General features: G+C 32.7%; 1 protein-coding gene across 4 annotated transcripts in view; it reads right to left on the reverse strand.

The window, feature by feature from the left end:
* Window positions 1-19,766, reverse strand: part of PTBP2 (polypyrimidine tract binding protein 2) — an 89,724-nt gene that overhangs the window by 9,807 nt on the left and 60,151 nt on the right. For all 4 annotated transcript variants that reach the window (XM_047724661.1, XM_047724660.1, XM_047724659.1 and 1 more), the window contains exon 8: window positions 16,257-16,452. In XM_047724661.1, coding sequence (XP_047580617.1) covers window positions 16,257-16,452 — 196 coding nt within the window. The remainder of the gene's footprint in view (window positions 1-16,256; window positions 16,453-19,766) is intronic.

A 19,766-nucleotide genomic window follows, 5' to 3' on the forward strand; every position in this document is an offset into this window, starting at 1 on the left:
AGTTCACTAATGATTTATTTTTCTCCTTCCCATGAAAGAGGAAACATCCAACCTACGTGAAGTTAATGCATGACATACCTGGATAGACATGGCCCTGAGTACTGTTGTCCCGTTAAGTTCATGTTTTATTTCTTCTTTTCTCTTTCCACCAGCCTTCTTGTATATGTCATAGGGATGTGCTGTCGCCTTTGGTTTCAGATCTCTTTAATATTTTAGCCAAGTTTTTTTTTAAATCTTTTTACTTTATAGAAACTACGATTTCACTGATAGTCTGAAGGGTTAAGATTCACAATTCCTAATCTCTTCATTTCCGGACTTACAAATTTTTCCTTCCAAATTCTTTTTATCTTTTCTTTCTAAGCAGTTCAACAGTGGAATAATACTTTTTTCAATCTTTTTGTGGATGAGTTTTAATGCCTTTTGCCCACTTTTCCAGATCCCCCTTTTTTCTTATTTCTCCATTTTCTTTTTTAGATTTTACTCTTTGTTATGGGAATTATCCAACATTAGAGAGAGAGACAGAGAGAGACACACACTAGAATAACAAACCCCACATACCCATCACACTGGTTTATCAAGTATTAACTCATGGCACTCATGGCCAATCTTGTTCTATCCACTCATCCATTTTATGTATTTATTATTTATTTTTTCATCCTTTTTATTTTAAAAGTAAATCCCAGAAAAATTTTAAAATAAAAACTTCTCATGTCGTTAGTAGTTTTTGATGCCTTTTTGGATTCACTAGTTTGAATCTTTGTAACCAACTATTCTACAGCATGTCAAACTTCTCCATTTTAAATACTGTAGACTCTCATTATACCTTACAGGTTGCTTCCATTTAACATTCAATGTATATCTTAATTTGCTGCCAATGACAAGTATACAGATATATTACCAATTCTTACACATACACTCACTGTAATTTTGTTTTTGAACACTCTTAGAAAATGACCCCTCCCCCTCCTCTTTTAATTATCATTCCTTGAAAATATTTTTCAGATAGCTGTGGCTGAATGAATGTACACAGCATTCAACTTAAGTTGGTAACACAATTATTCAATAGTGGCAGAAACTCTAGATGTAGGCATTGCATTGTCAAATCATTCCCTTGTTTCCCTGTGTTTAATTGGCTACTCTTCAGTAGAAAAAAGTAACTTAAAATTCTGTTAAATTCCTTGGTCTTAATGGGATCCACTCAGTGGCCTAAGACAAACACCAGCAACAATACATGGCATGCAGAAGAAAAAAGTTCAGTATTAATTCTCAAATTTTGTTAAGAATAAAATATTTTTTTAAAATCCATCAAAGACACCTAAGCAGCTCTTTTCCACAACCAAAAATTAAATCAGTTTAATTTCTGGTTTCATTTCCAACTCTACCAAACATTTTTTAGGTCTTCCTAAACCAAAATAATTTACTGAACTAATTATAATTAGATACCAAAATTAATATTAAAAAATTCCTAAATCCCTAGCATTTTCCCTGTAAATCTCTTGACTCTTACCACCATCTTCTATTAAAACAATCCTATTTATCGAATAGAACTGTCTTCAACTTTGTATCCCCACACTGAGAATGTTCTCAATCTTTTAGGTCTCAGGACCCCTTTACACTCTTAGAAATTACTGAGGAACACAAAGACCTTTTGTTTGAGTTATATCAATTGATATTTAACACATCAGAAATAAAAAACCAAGAACTGTTTTAAAAAGAACAAGAACACATGATCATATATTCTATTAGCCTTCAGAGAAATGTATGCTAGGTGAGATTAAGAGTCAAAAGACAAATAATATTTTGGTATTATCATGAATATAGTTTTGACTTTGCTAAGAGTCTGAGAGATCTCCAGGTATTTCGTGAACCACTGCCATATATACTTCATATGTTGTTTTATTCATATGTGGTTCTCAAGAAATACAAGGGAATTAAAAAGATACATTTATTCATTTCGAAGAAAATGCTGTAATAGAGTTTGGGTATATAAAAAAAAAAAAAAAGAAAAAAGAATGTGAGACACGCAGATAGATTACAAACTACTGACACTTCCAGAATTAAGTTCTAAGTCATCTATTACTCGTCTTTCCCTGTGGACATTTCAAGGAAAATTATTAATTCATGAGATATAAAATACCAATCTACCTAAATTTGATTTATCAATCTAAACAAGACAGTCTAAGCTTAATACTTCATTTTTGCAGAAAGCTTCTTCTGAAATACATCTCTACAATGTCAATATACAATTCAACAATTTCATGAAAATTTCACCAAAATATTCAAAGGTAACAGAAAATTTGTTCAAAGAAACTTTAAATATTCAAGATAATTGTTTTTTGAAATACATTTTCTGTTGAAATTTGGGTTTCATAATGAAGATAGGTAACTTGGTGGCACAGTATTTTTTAAAACATTAAGATTTATGGAACAATGATCACTGAAGATTTAAAAGAGAACTGAAATTAATTTAAAATATTAACTAAAAAATAAAAGTCCAGGCTGGAGCCCTTTTTAGTGTGACAGACTGCAAGACTATTTTTTAAATGCCACCTTTAATTAAACAACACTGCACTTTAGTAACAATAAGACTGCAAATTTTCTAGTGAGAAAACGGGCTCAAAGGAGATGCAATTTACCTCCTTCCTATAAGGAGATAATGGGAAGCTTAGCAAAAAGTGGATATGTAAGCTGAGAGAGCGCCACTGTTGTTACTACAATCCAAAAGCTACTTCAATGTCTCCCCACGTTTTCATTTATTATCACGGCCACTGTGCTAGTATGTTAGGTTATGATATATTCTTCTACCAAGTCACATTTTTTTTTTTTTTTTAAAGGAAGCCCAAAGTATGGTGTAAGAGTACTTTAAGAGATCAGGGCAGTCATTGTCCTTGATGCCATTAGCATGTACTTTTCTTCCACTATTTCCTCCCCCAGGCTGAAAACTTAGAAAAGCTATTTAAACCATCTTTACACAGTTCTAAATCCCTGGAATTAGTCTTCAGTTTTTACTGGACTTTTAAACCTCTAATGAATGATTCCACAATTTCTCTCAGTATGCTCTTTTCTGAAAAATTATTGTCAATCAGAAAATTTTTTAAAAATTAGGTTTAACCTAAATGTCTTCTGCAACAAAAACAACCTACAAAATATTTCATGGTGCACTATTTATACCATAATGATAAATTCTGAAAAATTCTGTATTGTATTTTTCATATTAACTCCTAGCTATTAAGTCAATAAATTTACCATCTTCCCTTTGTAAAAACTGTTTAAAACATATTATATACATTGCCTCCAATGAAATTATTTTTAGCTCTAATTTCAATGATTTACATCTTTAGCTAAGACAGTATGCTGGAAAAAAATTATTAATGCATTTTGATGATGAGAGATTAAAAACGCCTATTCTACTTCCAGGATTATTAGAACAATAAAATAATGTTGAAGAGCTTCATAAACTGCTATACAAAGGTATCACAGGGTTAACTTTCCATGGGAAATGATCTTCATTAGGTGGGCCATCCAGCCATTTTGAGTAATTCAGCAAGTTTATAAATTTCTCATTTTAGTTCTGACACATTGTTATTAACCCTTCCTTCACTGAAATGGATGAACACACAGCCATGTATATGATATGAAGTCCAGTGGAATGAAGTGATTTAACTTACTTATCCCTCATTCCTTAAGGTCACATAAACATTTTTCTCAGAAGAATTAAAGAATTAAACTCTTTGTTAACTTACTTTAAACCATTTACAAATTTATCTATGACTTTTAATAAAGTTTATTATTTTAGATTTACAGAAAAACTGAAGATTCTACAGAGTTCCTATATAACCTGGGTACTTCCTTTTCCCTCTATTATTAACATCTTACATTAGTATAGTATAGTTGTTCCAATTAATCAGCCAAGATTGATATATTATTATTAAAGTCCATACTTCATCAGATTTATTTGGTGTGCATCTAATATCATTTTTTGTTCCAGGATCCCATATTACATTTAGTCATGTCTCCTTGGGCTCCTCTTGACTATGACGATTTTATCCATGATTTTTCAAGATACAGAATTTGTTTTATCCCTTCATTTCCCATTCTAAAACTTCTATCCAAAGTTGATTACATTTTCTTTGGCCTTACTTCTTTAATCTGTTCAAGATATCTAGTAGCTGACTCACATACTACTAAATACAGGATTGGGGACAGAACTCAGAGGCCCTTTCTAATTCATAAATTATAGGGCCTTGGGTGGGGAGGGCAGTTTTTACATTTTATTTTCTGATTTGAAACTGAAACTTTCACTTTTGACAAAAATGACAACACTATTCTTTCCTGAAACAATCCACTCCTCCTCTTCTACCACCTTCCTTTCAATTCCTTATTTTGTCTGCTGGAATCCATTCTCCTCTATCATTAACAATTGAATTTTTATTCAATGTGTTCCTTAGGGAAACTTTTAAATTAAAAGCTTGCTTTATCCCAATGAAACTTTTCTTATAACTTTCTTGAAAAGTCATTTTTATCTTCCTAAACCCTTCCCCAAAGGAAGGAAAAAGGATGCATTATTCATCATTCTACCCTACCACCCAATGTTGCTTTCATAACTGCAGTTCTACCACCATCAATTAAGACAGATTCTGCATCCAATCATTTCTCATCAAAACAACCATCAGGCCACTAGAACATTTTCTCTCATCACAGAAAGACTTCAGAACCTGGCTTTATTTCGTCCTTCTCTCCCAGCCCATCATCATCTTGTGATATGTCAAACACCCTTAGTTCATAATTTCTTTAAAACTTCTACTTTGGGGCACCTGGGTGGCTCAGTGGGTTAAGCCGCTGCCTTCGGCTCAGGTCATGATCTCAGGGTCTTGGGATCGAGTCCCGCATCGGGCTCTCTGCTCGGCAGGGTGTCTGCTTCCCCCTCTCTCTCTGTCTGCCCCTCTGCCTACTTGTGATCCCTGTCAAATAAATAAATAAAATCTTAAAAAAAAAAAAACTACTTTGACGATTTTTACTACATTAATCCATTTTAGCAACTTCTCTTGCCACATCTTTGATTTTTCTTTCTCTTTTTTGTGTTACACCATTCATTTCTAGTATTTAAAATCCCCTCTCCTGACTTCATTCTTCCTTCTTAATTCTCCTACTCCATAAAAATACTGAACCCACTTTTGGCCTCTACGTTGACTAGTTCCCTTTCTATTTTGCCTTGGCTTGATTTTACAGTATAGACCAAGTATTTTTTTTTTTTTTTTAAATGTTCTTCAATGCCAGACATGGATAAATCCAATCTTGTATTCTGGCTAAACTTTCATCAGGGTAAGAACTAGAGTGAAAACATTTCAATTTTAGTATATGTGCTACCCAAGTGAGCACTAGAGTGAAAAAACACAAACACCCCAAAATTGATTCCATAAACATTTTGGTATTTAACACTAGCTGATATCCAAGTCTATTTTCAGGTCCCCTATAAATCCACCAGACTCAAGTGCCACATCCTAGTCTCAATCTTGTTATGTTCAGAAAGTCTAAGAATGAGATCAGAATTTCAAGTTTTGGGGCACCTAGGTGGCTCAGTGGGTTAAAGCCTCTGCCTTTGGCTCAGGTCATGATCCCACGGTCCTGGGATCAAGCCCCACATAGGGCTCTCTGATAAGCCTGCTTCCCTTCCTCTCTGCCTGTCATCTCTGTCAAGTAAATAAATATAAACTTTAAAAAAAAAAAAGAATTTCAAGTTTTTCAACCAACTTAAAAAGTACTCCCTTCTTTAATCTGTTTCCCCTTTCTCCCTTTCTTCATAAAAACAAAGAATGGTGAGAAGAAAGAATATGGACTACATAGCTGATAACTTCAGATCTGGCCCTCGCTCCACCCTTGCATTTCCCCCCGACAGTTCTATGTGAGCTTGATAATAATCCCTTCTAGTTCTCAGGATGATCCTAAGCAAGCAAGTACTTGTCTATTTTTTAGGCTCCAGCATTTAAACTATATTCTAGAACCAATCCTCTACAATCAGTTCTAGGACTTATGCTAGCCTTAAAAACAAATACTAGAGGTGCCTGGATGGCACAGTTGGTTAAGCATCCAACTCTTGGTTTCGGCTCAGGTCATGATCTCAGGGTCTTGAGATCTATCCCTGTGTCAGGTTCCGCACTTAACATGGAGTCTGCTTAAGATTCTCTCTTCCTCCTCTCCTCCCCCTCCCATTCATGTTCTCTTAAATAAATAAATCTTCAAAAACAATCCACAAAAAAACAAATACTAGTTTATACGATGAGCAGTCATTGTATGCCAAGCACTATACAAATTGCACTTATTAACACATTTAATCTTCACAATGGCCTTGTAACACTGCTATTATATCCATTACAAATATGGAGGCCAAGACAGTGAAGCTGAGACAGATTCTGAACTCAGGACATCTGGATTTGGAGCCCCTATGATATATATAGTTCCTCATCTCCTCCCACCCTGCTTTACTCCTCAACTACCATTCCATTTCTTTTTCCTTTTTTATAGCACACTTCTTCAAAGAGTAATAAATGCTTTCTTATCATACTTATATCCTTAATCCATTTTAATTTGATTTATACCCACCCCTCATGAATAATCTTATGGGAACTACTGAACTGAATAGGAACTTGAAATTTTAATCCTATTTATTTCATCCCTCAAGTTCTTGCTTATTTTTTCCCACAATATAAATGTGCACTGCTTAAGTCTCAATTTTAATTTCAAGTCATTAATCCTCTTGCCCTCTTATACCTGAAGAATCTTAAGCCAAGCTTTTAAAATATCACACATCTGTTCTCCCAATTCACAAGTTCATGGAACTATTGTCCAAGTTGTAGGCAGAATTTCCTACTGTTTAGTGGACTTCTCCCCTAGTTTAATTTTTTGTAAGTACTCATATCAATAAGATGTCAAGTACTATTCTTTTATGTTTACTTTTTTCCATATTTGGTTTTCATTCACATTTCATGTCCCATCATTGACTCACAATGATATCTTACTTAGAGTCTCCAGTCTCCAATATGGCTTATTAATAACTGAATGCTTGTCACTTTCTAAACAGGATATATATTTTATCACATCTGCTCGTGTTCTTTTTTCTTATTCATAACCAAATCAAATGGCCTTTGGCCCATTAAACCCTCCCAATTTCTCCTTCAGATAATGAATCTCATCATGCATTTCATTATGCTCTAATACCACACCAACTGTATTACAGATTTCACTTTCCCTCACATGAGAACTATTCATATGTTTGCTGCCTCCACCAGATTGTAAACCAGATTACAGAACAGAAACCCTGTATTTCTTCTGAATTCCTGCAGTGCCTAGGATAGTGCTAAAATGAATGTGAATAATTCAATAAACGAATTAACCAGGATGCCACTGAGGTGAGGCAGAATCCTATCAGGGATATGGAAGTGGGGCATAGAGGAAAGGTAGAAGAATAGTATCTTCAATCTGAAATCAAGATCAACAGGAAAAATAAAGTATAGAAGATAAAAGGGAAGCTAAACATGAAGTTAGAAAGAACTCAGAGGGGGAAAGATCAAAAAAAGAAGAATCCAAATGAGATTTCCTATGTGTTTTCTATTGTTTTCTTGGTGTATCTTTAAAGGAATTAGTGAAAATCTTCTAATTTTTACCTGCTTGAGATAGAGGCACATTTTACACTGTGGTCACGAACACAGTTATTCTTCTATTAATTACAGAAACAACAGTAACATACTTCAGAAAGGTTTTTCTTTGGTTTAGCCATACAATACAACTGTCAACTCTTAAAAACCAACACTTTTTCATTTGAAAATCTACAGTCTGATTTAATTTAAACCTACCTTTTATATCCAAAGGCTAGCATTGATTACTAGCCTGAAAAATATGAACAATAACACTAGGATAAATTCAAATATCTGACAGACTGTCTTGAAAATGAAGGTAAATAAAATTTCTTAAAACTATAGCCAAGAACAATACAATGGGTGAACCCAACAGATTAGTTCAAGCGAAGATCATCCATTAAGAACTTTATATGAAATTTTTACCTCAGATAGTTAAAAGGCAATCTATGAATAACATTTCAGCCCTACAAGAATAAGCTTATCCTATTTGAGAATGCTAGCAAATAAGTAAATATGCACCAACATGATAATGTTATTTCTTCTAATGTTCATATCACATCTGTGGCCTGTTATACCTCCAAAGCATGCAACTACTACTAACACCTTTCCCTTGCCAAGAAAACAAAAATAATTCCAGATTTAACACACATTCATTCAAATATTATTTTAAAAGGGCACAAAGAGTTAAACTCTCTAAAGGTTATTGTTTCAAGTTAATTTTTGATTTAGAAGTTAAAATTTTATCCACTGACAGGTATTTAAAATAAACAATTCTATTTCAGCTCATTACTTATTTTCTAAAGTAAACAATTTAAAGACTGAGAAATCTTTTTAAAATTTAGCCACAGCAAAATGGAGGATAGGTCAATAATCCAAAGAACTCAACATCATTTTCTAATAATGCAAACATAGAGAAGTTTCTACTCAACTTCTATAGTTTCTTCATATATGTTAACATAGAAATAAATGAGAAAGCCGAAGTTATGGGACAGTGAGTTACTACAAGTATTTTCATGTGACTTCTGACCAAAAGTATGATATCTACTGAACATGATAAAATACTGCTTTTCTAATTATATGGCTTTTAAAATTTTTCTTAATGTTATGGCATTCAGTGATACACTCTAAAAATCTATGTAGTTTAATATTTCTAGGAAATATTTCTAGAATGTTTGTGTATCTGTAATTTAGATTTTGTTGGACAATGACTCGCAAATGTGTAACAGATGAATTATTCAGTCTGATTTTATGACCATAATTTTCTTTGCTATAATGCAGTCTTATAATGGGATATTATAGATTAGGCTTTTGCAAAAATTAGGATTTTGGTTTTCAAGTTTTAATGTACATTTTGTGAAAACAAAAATACAAATTCAGTTTACTATATTTTGGTTTGCATTATATATATATATATATATATATATATATTTTTTTTTTTTTTGGATTCAATTTTGAAGGGACATATGAACAATACCCTTGGTTTTACAATCATATAATAACCAGGTTAAACATGGGCTGGGCAACAAAAAAAAAATCTGTCTTAGCAACAGAAAATACCTTAGTATATGCGGGAAAAAGGGAATTAGTATATGGGGGAAAATTAAAATTATAGGATTTACATATATACTACATGTATATCACTGTTCTATTATTAGCTCCACGGAGAAAAGGAGACAGGCTAAAAGGCCCAGCTAATCTATAGTATATTTTATTCAATTGTTTGTTAGGAGCATGAACTTTGGAGCCAGACTGCCAGAATGCCTAACTATCTCAGCCACTCACTAATTATGGGACTCTGAACAAACTGTTTATCTTTTTGTGTCCCACTTCCCAAATCTATGAAGTGGGGGACAATATAACTTCTTTTAGGGATAATGTAAGGATTAACTCATAAGGGCTAAGAATGATGCAGGCACTTAATACATAGCCAAGAAATGGCTAGTGATTAGTATCCATATGTATCAGACAAACTTTTGGTTCCAGGCATTGAGACAATTTCATTCTAAACCATATATTTTGTTTTTGCTACAAAATATATGAAATGAAGAACTGTAGCAATTAAGGTGGCACCTAAGAGTAACTCCTTTCAAACTAGTAATTTTCTAAGTATTTATTCCTATCACAGGAATTACCCCAAAAGACAGTGCAGTTAAATTTTTATAGGCAAAACAAATAGTGGTAGAAAAACCAGCTAATTCCTTCCACTAACACCAATCATCTAAAAGACCCCACTTTTTACAAGCTGGTATAAAGTACTCTTAAAACTCATTTCTACCAGTGTTTCTTTTTAGGAAAGTCTACTTAATGGCCTACATATCACAATAATTAACTGAAAGTAGCCTTACAAAATACTGAAAAATACTTGAAAATACCAAGTGATAATTTTGTTTTCCTAATCTCTGTGGCTACTGAATGGTTCAGTAGAAAAACAAGTAAGAATTTCCAAATGATATTCAACTTGGAAGATACTGAAACAGCTTAAATTTACTAAATACCTAATAAACAATGAATGTTTTATTTTCTAAAAATACACACATGGGAAAACATAGGAATCACTTAAATATAATATATGAGTATTGCTCTATTAGCTCACTGCTACATACTAATTAAGTTCCAATTAGTCTAGCTTTTCAGTATCCTCACCAATCTACTGAAGTAGCATATACTAAGACAGCGATGTTTCACAAAAGATGTTTGCTTTTACTGCACATCCTACAGAATATTTAAAAAGTATAAACAGACTACACATACACATGAATACAAGGAAAAACACCACCTGAGGTATTTTAATCCTTTGAGAAAACAACTCACACTGATCTGTAGATCATTTTTTCTCACATTTAGCTACAAGAGAGAAGAGATTTATATTCTATTGGTATTTGGTAAGGAAATACTATTGCTTCCTGGTTCTTTATTTTAGGGGGATGAATTCCTTCCTGAGAGAAACATACTAAATTTTAATTAACTTTGTTTAGTCCCTTATCTACCACCCATTCCCTTTTTTGGACCACTAGTTAAGACCAAAATAAAAAATAATTATTACATTAATAAACAAAACTACTCACCTCTGGACTAAAGTCACTATCTCAAATTACTCTGGGGCTACCAGAACCTGGAGGCAACCTGTAGTCTCTAAAGTTTAAAGGAGTACTGGGAAGAATCTAGGATGTACCAATTCACACACTGGTTTAAATAATTAATGAAAAACAAAAAAAACAAAGCTGGGCATCAATTTCTTCCACCAAAAACCAACAAATAAATGCAACAATTTAATTGTCCTGTACAAATTGTATTACAAAGTAAATAGACCTAGTTGATGAAGGAAAACTCTATAAAGATTTTCAACTAATTAATGTAGAGAAATATGTGAATTAGGGGGAAAAGCAACATTTGCAACTTCCAAATGAAATAAATTAAGGCACAAATCATTGTTGCATACTCAAACCATTAGTAGAAAAATATAATGGAAGGATCAGAATGTCACCACCTGAACCACAATCCATCTTAAAGCATCACTAAACATGGGATAACCAGATGTTTTATGAAACACAAGAATACCTATAAAGTATTCTTGCTTGAAAAATATGAATAAATAACAGAACCTAAATCTAATGAGGCTTTTGGAGCTAAATTCCGGTTTACATAAAAAATGCCAATGGATAGAGGAACAGGTTAAGATGACACTACAAAGAACAGCCACACCAATCAAGACTAAAGGACTTTTTCTCAAAATAACTAGGTTTCTTCATTAAGTCAGTGGAAATGAGGGTGAAGATGGAGAGGACTACCTCAGATTAACAGTCTTAGGAGAAATAACAACCAAATGCTATCTAGGGCCCTTGAGAAGATCCTATTTTGAACAACTCAACTCTTAAAATACATTTTTTTGAGACAACTGGAGAAATTTGAAGATGGATTGGGTATTCAATGACATTAAGAAATCACTGTCAAATGTGATGGGTATGATAATCATATTATGGTTTGATAAGAAAATGTCATTATTTTAAAGATATTATGATGATGTTTGAGATGACATGACATGATGTCAAGGATGTGCTTCAAAACACAATAGAAAAAATGAACAGATGAAACAAGTGTAGAAACTACTAAATCAAGATGATGAGAATGTGGGATTCACTATATTGCTATATAATGACTGAACTCTGACAGTAGAAACTTTTTAAAAATTACCATGTGAATAACCCACTCAAAAGTAACAAGTTTCAGAAATCACTTAAAAATAGCTTTCAAAGAAAATTTCAAAGCTTATTTGTTAATTTTATGTATCACGAACACAAAGAAAAAAACATTCAATTTATCAGCTAAACAATTAATCAGAACAATTATACCAAGATATATTTATTTGGCATGAATAAATGTGGAAGTATAAAATACTGTTCAATAGCTATTAAGAAGTTTCTTTTGAGAACACCCTTAACTTTGCTAAAAAGCTAAAACTTAGGATCTAAAAATTACCAACTTTTCTCTATAGCAGTAATTATCAATTCACATTACATAGTAAAACCATCTTGAGATCTTAAAAAACTACAAACTCCTAGGAGACTCTATTCAAGATTCTCAGTCTAGGGTAGGGCCTAGTGATTTCAGTGTGCAGAAAAACCTGAGACACTATTCAATGGAACTACAGATTTGCCTTTATGAACAAAGGTTTATTATACTTTCTCCATTATCAATTATTTTAAGGTCAACATATTTCTCATAAAAAATTTGTTTAGCCTTTCTGTTAAGGACGTAAGATGGCTGACTGCTACTTTATTCAACTCAAAATGCACAGAAAGCTTTAACATAAGTATCCTCTGTATATATTATCTTCCCTAATTTTTAAAAGGTAGACAACATGATCATGAAAAATTACTTCTAGAAATTTTTTCTAAAAGTGAGCCACCCCTTAATAAATTACTACACTTCTTAAACATGATAAAATGATCATAGTAACAATGTCTCAATTTATAAATCTCAAGAATTTTTATCATCTTGTTCTATGAAGTAGAATATGTGAATAATTAATAGTCTGCCAGGTTTGTGATTATGTATTTAGATGTCAGATTTCCAATTAATTACAAAGCCCTCCGTCTTCCTTCCTGGAAAAAATTATATTTTCTGAGACACTATAATCCTTAGTTACCAAAAGAAAAAAGAGAAGCTAAGTATAAAAGCTAATCTTAAAAAAATTACTTTGTAAAATAAACCAATTAAAATGTATGATTGTACTGATTCCAAATTCAGTCAAGTTCTTAGATATAAAAATTATACAAGGTAAAGTGAATCCCCCTAAATATTTGCAGAAAAGAAGGATCACCTAAGAACTTGTGTTCTTATACAATCTTTGAAACAAAGGGAGATCTATTATTTCATTTTGAACAACTACTGTCTGAGAAGACTCAGCAGGAAATGGATCCCATCGATACTAGTGAGTTGTATGCTGAAGTCACCTGACTTATTAAATTTCACTGGAGGCAGTGAAATTTAATTTTTAAATTTAATTTTTAAATTTAAAAAATAAATAAAAATAAATAAATAAATAAATTTAATTTTTTAAATTTAAATTTAATTTAAATTTAAATTTAAGCATAGAGAAGATTTAGTTACCATTCCAGAAGACATGACCTCACTAAGGTAATACTGGATGTTACTATAAAGGGTGTTTGAAAACTACTTTAAAAGGCAAAACATAGATGGTTCCTTATAAAGATGACAATATCCACAAATGTATGAGGCAAAAAAGTTAACTTCATGTTCCATAAATGGATATTTTCAGATTGAGATAAATTATTAAAAAATAATTTTTCTATAAACTGGCTAGTCTTAAATATTGTGATATCAAGTTGGAGACTCAGCTTATACTAAGTATGAATACCCTTAATACACACTTTACATGTATTGTACATCCCAACAGAAAGAACCTAGACAACCAATTCAGAGACTTGGAAAATGTCTAATAAGCACTTAAAAATTGTAAGTTGGCTCATAAAATAATAAAAATTAAAATAATTTGACACATTCCTCTTCCTATCTAATTAATATCCTAGCAAATCCAAAAAATAATACCCAATGCTGGTAAGCAAAAAAGTGGAATAGCCAGTCTCATATACCATTCATATTAGTTTAGTATCATCTTTCTAGAAAGAAATTTGCAGTAAGAATCAGGAGTCTCTAACATTTTCTTTGATCCAATAAATCTAGCTCTAGAAATCTAGTCTCAGGAAATAATCTGAAAGATAAAAATGTTATGCACAGATGTCTGCCACGATGCTATGTATATATTAATAAAAAGTATGGAAGTAAATTAAATGTCCAATAAAGGTACTTTCAAAAGTACTACAAATCCACTAGCATGCTAGACAGCTATTAAATTTTTTTTAAATTCTTAGTAAAATAATAATTACAATAAAATAAAGAACTGCACATACAGTGATTTTAATTTTGTACAAAAATATGTATTTACACAGAAAATGAAAAAAAATTGTTACCTCTTATAAATTACCAAAACTACCACAGTCCATACTATTATTTGAGTTTTGAAACTTTCAACTCATCTAACATTCAAAAACTATCTAAGGATACTTAATATAAAAACCAAATTATAACAAGATGCAAAACCATTAAAACATATAAACAATAAAGTCATTTAGTAAAAAAAAAGGTGAATTCACATATATCTTCACTTTCATCTTTCTTATCAAACAGAATGAAGAAATAAAGATATACTGAAATATTTAAAATAGAGCTAGAAGACGAAGACAAATTTATTAAGTAGTGGGCAACTTTACTCATATGCTTTTAAGGCAAAAAATGCAGAACACCTGAAAAATGAATAATAAAAGTATAGAGGAAGATAAAATTATGCCAGGGACTCATAATCTTTAATGAGCAAGACATTTCATTATTACTTAAAAGGAATTTCACCGGGGCCATGAGGTTACAAGGAAAACAGTGATGAACTCCCTAGAAGAATCAGGTGACTTCTAACCAGGACTCCACCCAGAATCCAAACACACACAGACATGTCTAACTATACCCAAATGGGCAAAATGCACAACTCCTTGAGTCCAAGGAAGCGACTCTTATGGTCTGTGCTTGATGGTAACTGGAATTTCTTGATATTCTACACTTAAGTTGTTTAATGAGCTGCAGGTGAATTTTTAAACTTCTCAGAAACTGTATGTAAAATCTTGATGTTACCTATTTTGTGTTAAGGATTAAATAATGTATCTGATCCAGTAGGACTGTTGTGTCTAGCAGAATGCCTAGGACCTGGGAATTATTAAATAAATGTAGATTTTTTTTTCTATAAAATAATTTCTATCAGTAAATAATTTAAGAATCTATAGTAATAATTATAACCTTGTATCACACATTGTCTCACTCTTAACTTTACCTTTAAAAAAGTGGTACATTATGAAACAGTCAACTTAACAAGCCAAGCTGAGGAAATAAAGGTTTAAACTAAGCCCACACAGTGATAAGAGATTCTGTCAGAAAAGAATGTTATTAACCTAAAGAATCTTCAAAATTATGATAAACAATTATGGCTTGTGCTAGATGTATTAGAAAATTAGAATTAAAGGCAAATTTTGTCTATTACCAGAATTAATTTCAAATATCAATTGCTTCTCTTGTGCATAAGGTGTCTCTATTCATGGAAGTATCACTTACATTACTACATATTTATAATGGATAGTACAACTGTTACATATCTACAAAAAATATATACTTGCAAGAATTACTTCATTATCATTCTTTTTCTGAGGGGCATAAACTGAACTCTAAGAACTAGTTTATAACTCATTAATCTTGGGTTCCATATGGACAGAAATGCTGATTTAAAGATAATCTTACACATATATAAGAAGTCAATTTCCCAAACACAGCAAATAGAACTGTAAAATTTCATCTTAAGTTATAGATCACTTCACTCATTTTATTTGCAAAATAACATTTTCCCTTATTTTTTCTTCATCTTGACTCCATCTACCAGTAGTTGCAAATTTTTGCATTTTCTTCTGTGTGTGAGGTGAGTCAAATCCATCGCAGAATGAGGTGAAATATAAATGAATAAGATGAAACGTAAATGCCAAAATAAATTTTATAGAAAATTCTTCCTAGTTTACATTGCTTTTTAGGAGACAGGCTATAATATATTGAAAAAAGTCCATATGACTACTTCCGTTACGTGTTTTGCCTATTCACTTTTCACTGTTTCTATGCAGTGCTAAATTATAACATTCAGATTAGCTCTGAAGAATATGCACAAGGACTCTAAACCTGGGCTTAGAACCTAGACAGTGTGACATCAAATTTAAAATGAAATAACAACTCTACAGTATAGTATCTCTTCATTAGAGCTTTTCTTCTCTTATTTTGGGAAAGAAAATGAGGATGGTGAAAGGAATACAGCTGATAGAATTTTCATAACACTTTAGGTTTTTCTCCCAACAGCATTCAAATGCCCCTTATCTTAAAAAAAAAAAAAAAAAAGTAAAACCTAACACAATTTCTTAAATTCCAAAATGGGGTATTCATTATACTTACTGGAGTTTAACGGGCACCTTTCCACTTGGCAAAATGGGAGAAAAGTGGTATAGACAATAAAAATCATACCTAAGAGGGATGTCTCCTTGGCAAATGCTGCAGCAATAGCTGGGTCCAATGCAGGCTGTCCATCCCCAGATGGAAGATCAGGTCGAGTATAATCCCTACTTTTATCATTGTTGTATTTTACATTCAAATTCACAAGTTTGGAAAAATCAATCCTTAGGGTACAGCAAGCATTATAAATATTCTGACCATCTAGGGCCTGTAAAAGTGAATAAAGTATATCAGCAGTCTTAAGGAATGAAAATTAGTAAGAAACAGGACTTCGACAACAAAACCCAGCAATGAAGACCTGCATATAAAAGACACCAGGAAAGGGATCAAATATCATACATTATTCTTTGTTATCCCAGTTGTACATGTATTTGTTTCCATAAATACTATCTTTTTAAAACAGAAAATGTTACTTAAATCTAAAATACAACTAGTTAAATATATATGCTAATGCTTTTAATTCAAAAAAATCTGCAAATAATTCAATTTAAAAAAATAAACAAGGATTACAAATATAGTCAGTCCTGCCAAAAGTCGTACCATAACAGCCTGCATAATACTTTCTTATACATACACATTTTTTGCTGGATGGTAGTACTTAGAAGAATTGGTGTAATTTTATAACGTAACTTTTGTTTGAGGTCACATTTTATAAAATGCCTCAAGCAAAATAAGTATCACTATAATACATAGTAATAATGCAAACACTATTATTTCCTTAACTTGAGGTGTTCAACCTGGATCCAAATAGATTGTTGAATTAGAAAATGCAACATTATCCCAGGAAAGCTCAGGAATAAAGAGTGCAAGCTCTAGATCTGAAAGCCTACACTCAAATCAGGTCATCTTGAACAAGTTACTTAACCTCTTTGAATCTCAGGATCTTTCTTAATCTGGAAAACACAGAAGATAATGGCTGCCAGGATCCTCACAAGATTACCTTGAGGATTAAATAAAAGATCACATATGTGAAAATACAATGTGAGTTATAATTGCTGCTGTTATGATCATTATGAGTTTTTTTTCCTGGTACTATATAATCACCATTTCTATTCCAGCTGGATAGAACTAGAACAAACTAAGGAACAAGGGAATATATTGTTAATTTTTTATTAGAAGAATAAACATTTACTGTATAAAATAATGGTTCAGAAATGAAAAATATGTTTACCTCTATAAATCACTGTGAAAATGACAGTTCTTCTGATAATACATCAATAGACTTAAGCCTGTTTATACAGACCAAGATCCATTAGGTATGTAAAGCTAGAACTATATGATTTTAATAGTAGACCAATATGTTTTTGCATGACCTTTTTAGAAATGGGACTGAAATATACATGAACCTTAGGACAAATTCAAGAGATTGTTGAATTTTCCCCTCAACCCTCACTACTAATACCTCCATTGTTAGTCTTTTTCTGAGTTGTTCTTCTCTTATAAAGCAAAATGTTAGGGGGCAAAATTTTCCAATTAATTGAAAATAACTGCCAAAATTTTTAACCAGTGTATAAAAATTCGTTGGCTCTATCACTCAAGCTGCCTTTACATAGCAGTGGTACACAGAGCTCTCAAAAACAGAGTACTGAGCTGCCATCCCCAAAGATTATGATTTCTTAGTTCAGGATACTGAAGAGTCCCAATGTTTTTTGTTTTTTTTAACAAGGAATCTACATGACAAGAACCTAGGTGGGCTCTAGACCATAGTCAGAAGAAAACTATAAATTCTCTTAAAACCTAAAGATACACTTTGCCGGCTAACTGAATTCCCAGTGCTTAAGATGTATTTTTCATCTCCCACTCATATGAACTGTCACTAAAAGATGAGAAGGTAGGCTTGAGATCCTCTTTCTAAACTTGTATTCTTTGCCCATAATTATATATAACTTCTATTGTTTTAACAAGCATAAAAATGTAGCAACTGAACTACAAAGTTTAGAACCAACTCATTCCATAACATACTGAGATATATAAGGATGACTGTAAAATGGGAAGAGATTTGTAACACAGCAGATGCTGGGAGAGTTGTGACATGAGAGGAAAGTTCTAATACCAACAATGTGCCATATATTGTGTTGTGTTCTAGAAATACAGCAGAGAAAAAGACAAGGTACCCACTTTTATGTGACTTACAGTAAAACTTGGAAATACAGACATCTAACAAATACAAATTTGATTTGTGGTAGTGAGAACTAAGAAAGGAAGAGCTATAATGTAGATTGAAGTTTATGGAAGACCTCTCTGAGACCTGCAAACCTAAAAGACTCTGGAAGAGTTGGACATAAGACAAAGAGAAAGCAGTAGAAGCAAATGGAACATCCAGCTGTTAAGCCTGAGAAATCAGAGAAAATGCTGCACATGAAAGCTATTTTTAAAAAGTTCAATATAGTAAAAGGCAAGACAAGCTGTGGACTGATTAAGAGTTTTGTAAGCCACGTTAAGTTCAGCACTTTATACTAAGGACGAAAGTCAGTCACTGAAGGGCACTGAGAATGGAAGTTATAGGACTTTAAGTTGAGATCATTCTTAGTACTCTGGGAAAACAGGAGTGGGGGAAGAAGTCAAAGTTGTGAGCTGAGTGAGAAGGCCACTGAAGTAAGGATTTAAGAGATGACAGCTTGGATTGGTGCTTTACTCAAGCTGTATATTCATGGACTAGCAGCCGAAACCTATCGGCCTAAAGATAAGGAGTCTATGTCAGAATCTGTATCAATATCACACTAAACACATTATAGCTAGAAGTATGTTGACTTGTATTTTGGCAAAAGCTCCTGGTAACATCAGAGACCAGCACTCTGGGTAACACCTGGCTTAGACTAGGGTGGTGGCGAGCTGGGAGACAAAAGGATAGGTGCGACAGAAATTTAGGATGAGAATCAGTAAGATTTGGTGATAGACTGAAAGTAAAAGGAATAAAAGTCATGTTTTCTGGCTTGTTACTGATGTCAAATTTGGTACCTGAGACTTACTACCACAGTGAACAACACAAAGGCAGGGTTCTTTTGGGGGGGAGGGAGCGAGGTGAGGGGGTGGCCAGGGAAGGTAAGTTACAGGAGTTGAACTGAACACACTAATCTGGAAGGTTCCTGATGGTCCACTAATTTCCTAGTCTGGGTCTCTAAGAAAGGATCTGATGCTAGAGAGCCACATGGACACTGTCAGAGTCACAAAGGTATAATTCAGCTGTGGGAACAGATGAAGTCCCCCCTGCAGAAGGGAAGGGATATGATAAGATATAGTCAGAGAGGTAGAATAGAATCTAAGAGAGAAGTGTTAGAGACCAGGAGAAGAGATGATTTTAAGAGAATGGCTCAGAGTCAAATGTTACCTAGAGGATGGGGACAATAAAGACTGGATAACGCTGTTGAGATTTAGCACTGTGGCAATCGCTGGTGACAGTAGGAAGAACAATTTGGGTAAAAGGGGGTCGAAATCAATATGCAAGAGGTAGAGAAATAAAAAGGAGATAAGTATAAAAAGCAAACAAAGGGCCTATTTAGTAAATCTGGCTATAAATGACAA

Source organism: Lutra lutra, chromosome 4 (genome assembly GCF_902655055.1).
Source record: "Lutra lutra chromosome 4, mLutLut1.2, whole genome shotgun sequence".
Classification (NCBI taxonomy): domain Eukaryota; kingdom Metazoa; phylum Chordata; class Mammalia; order Carnivora; family Mustelidae; genus Lutra; species Lutra lutra.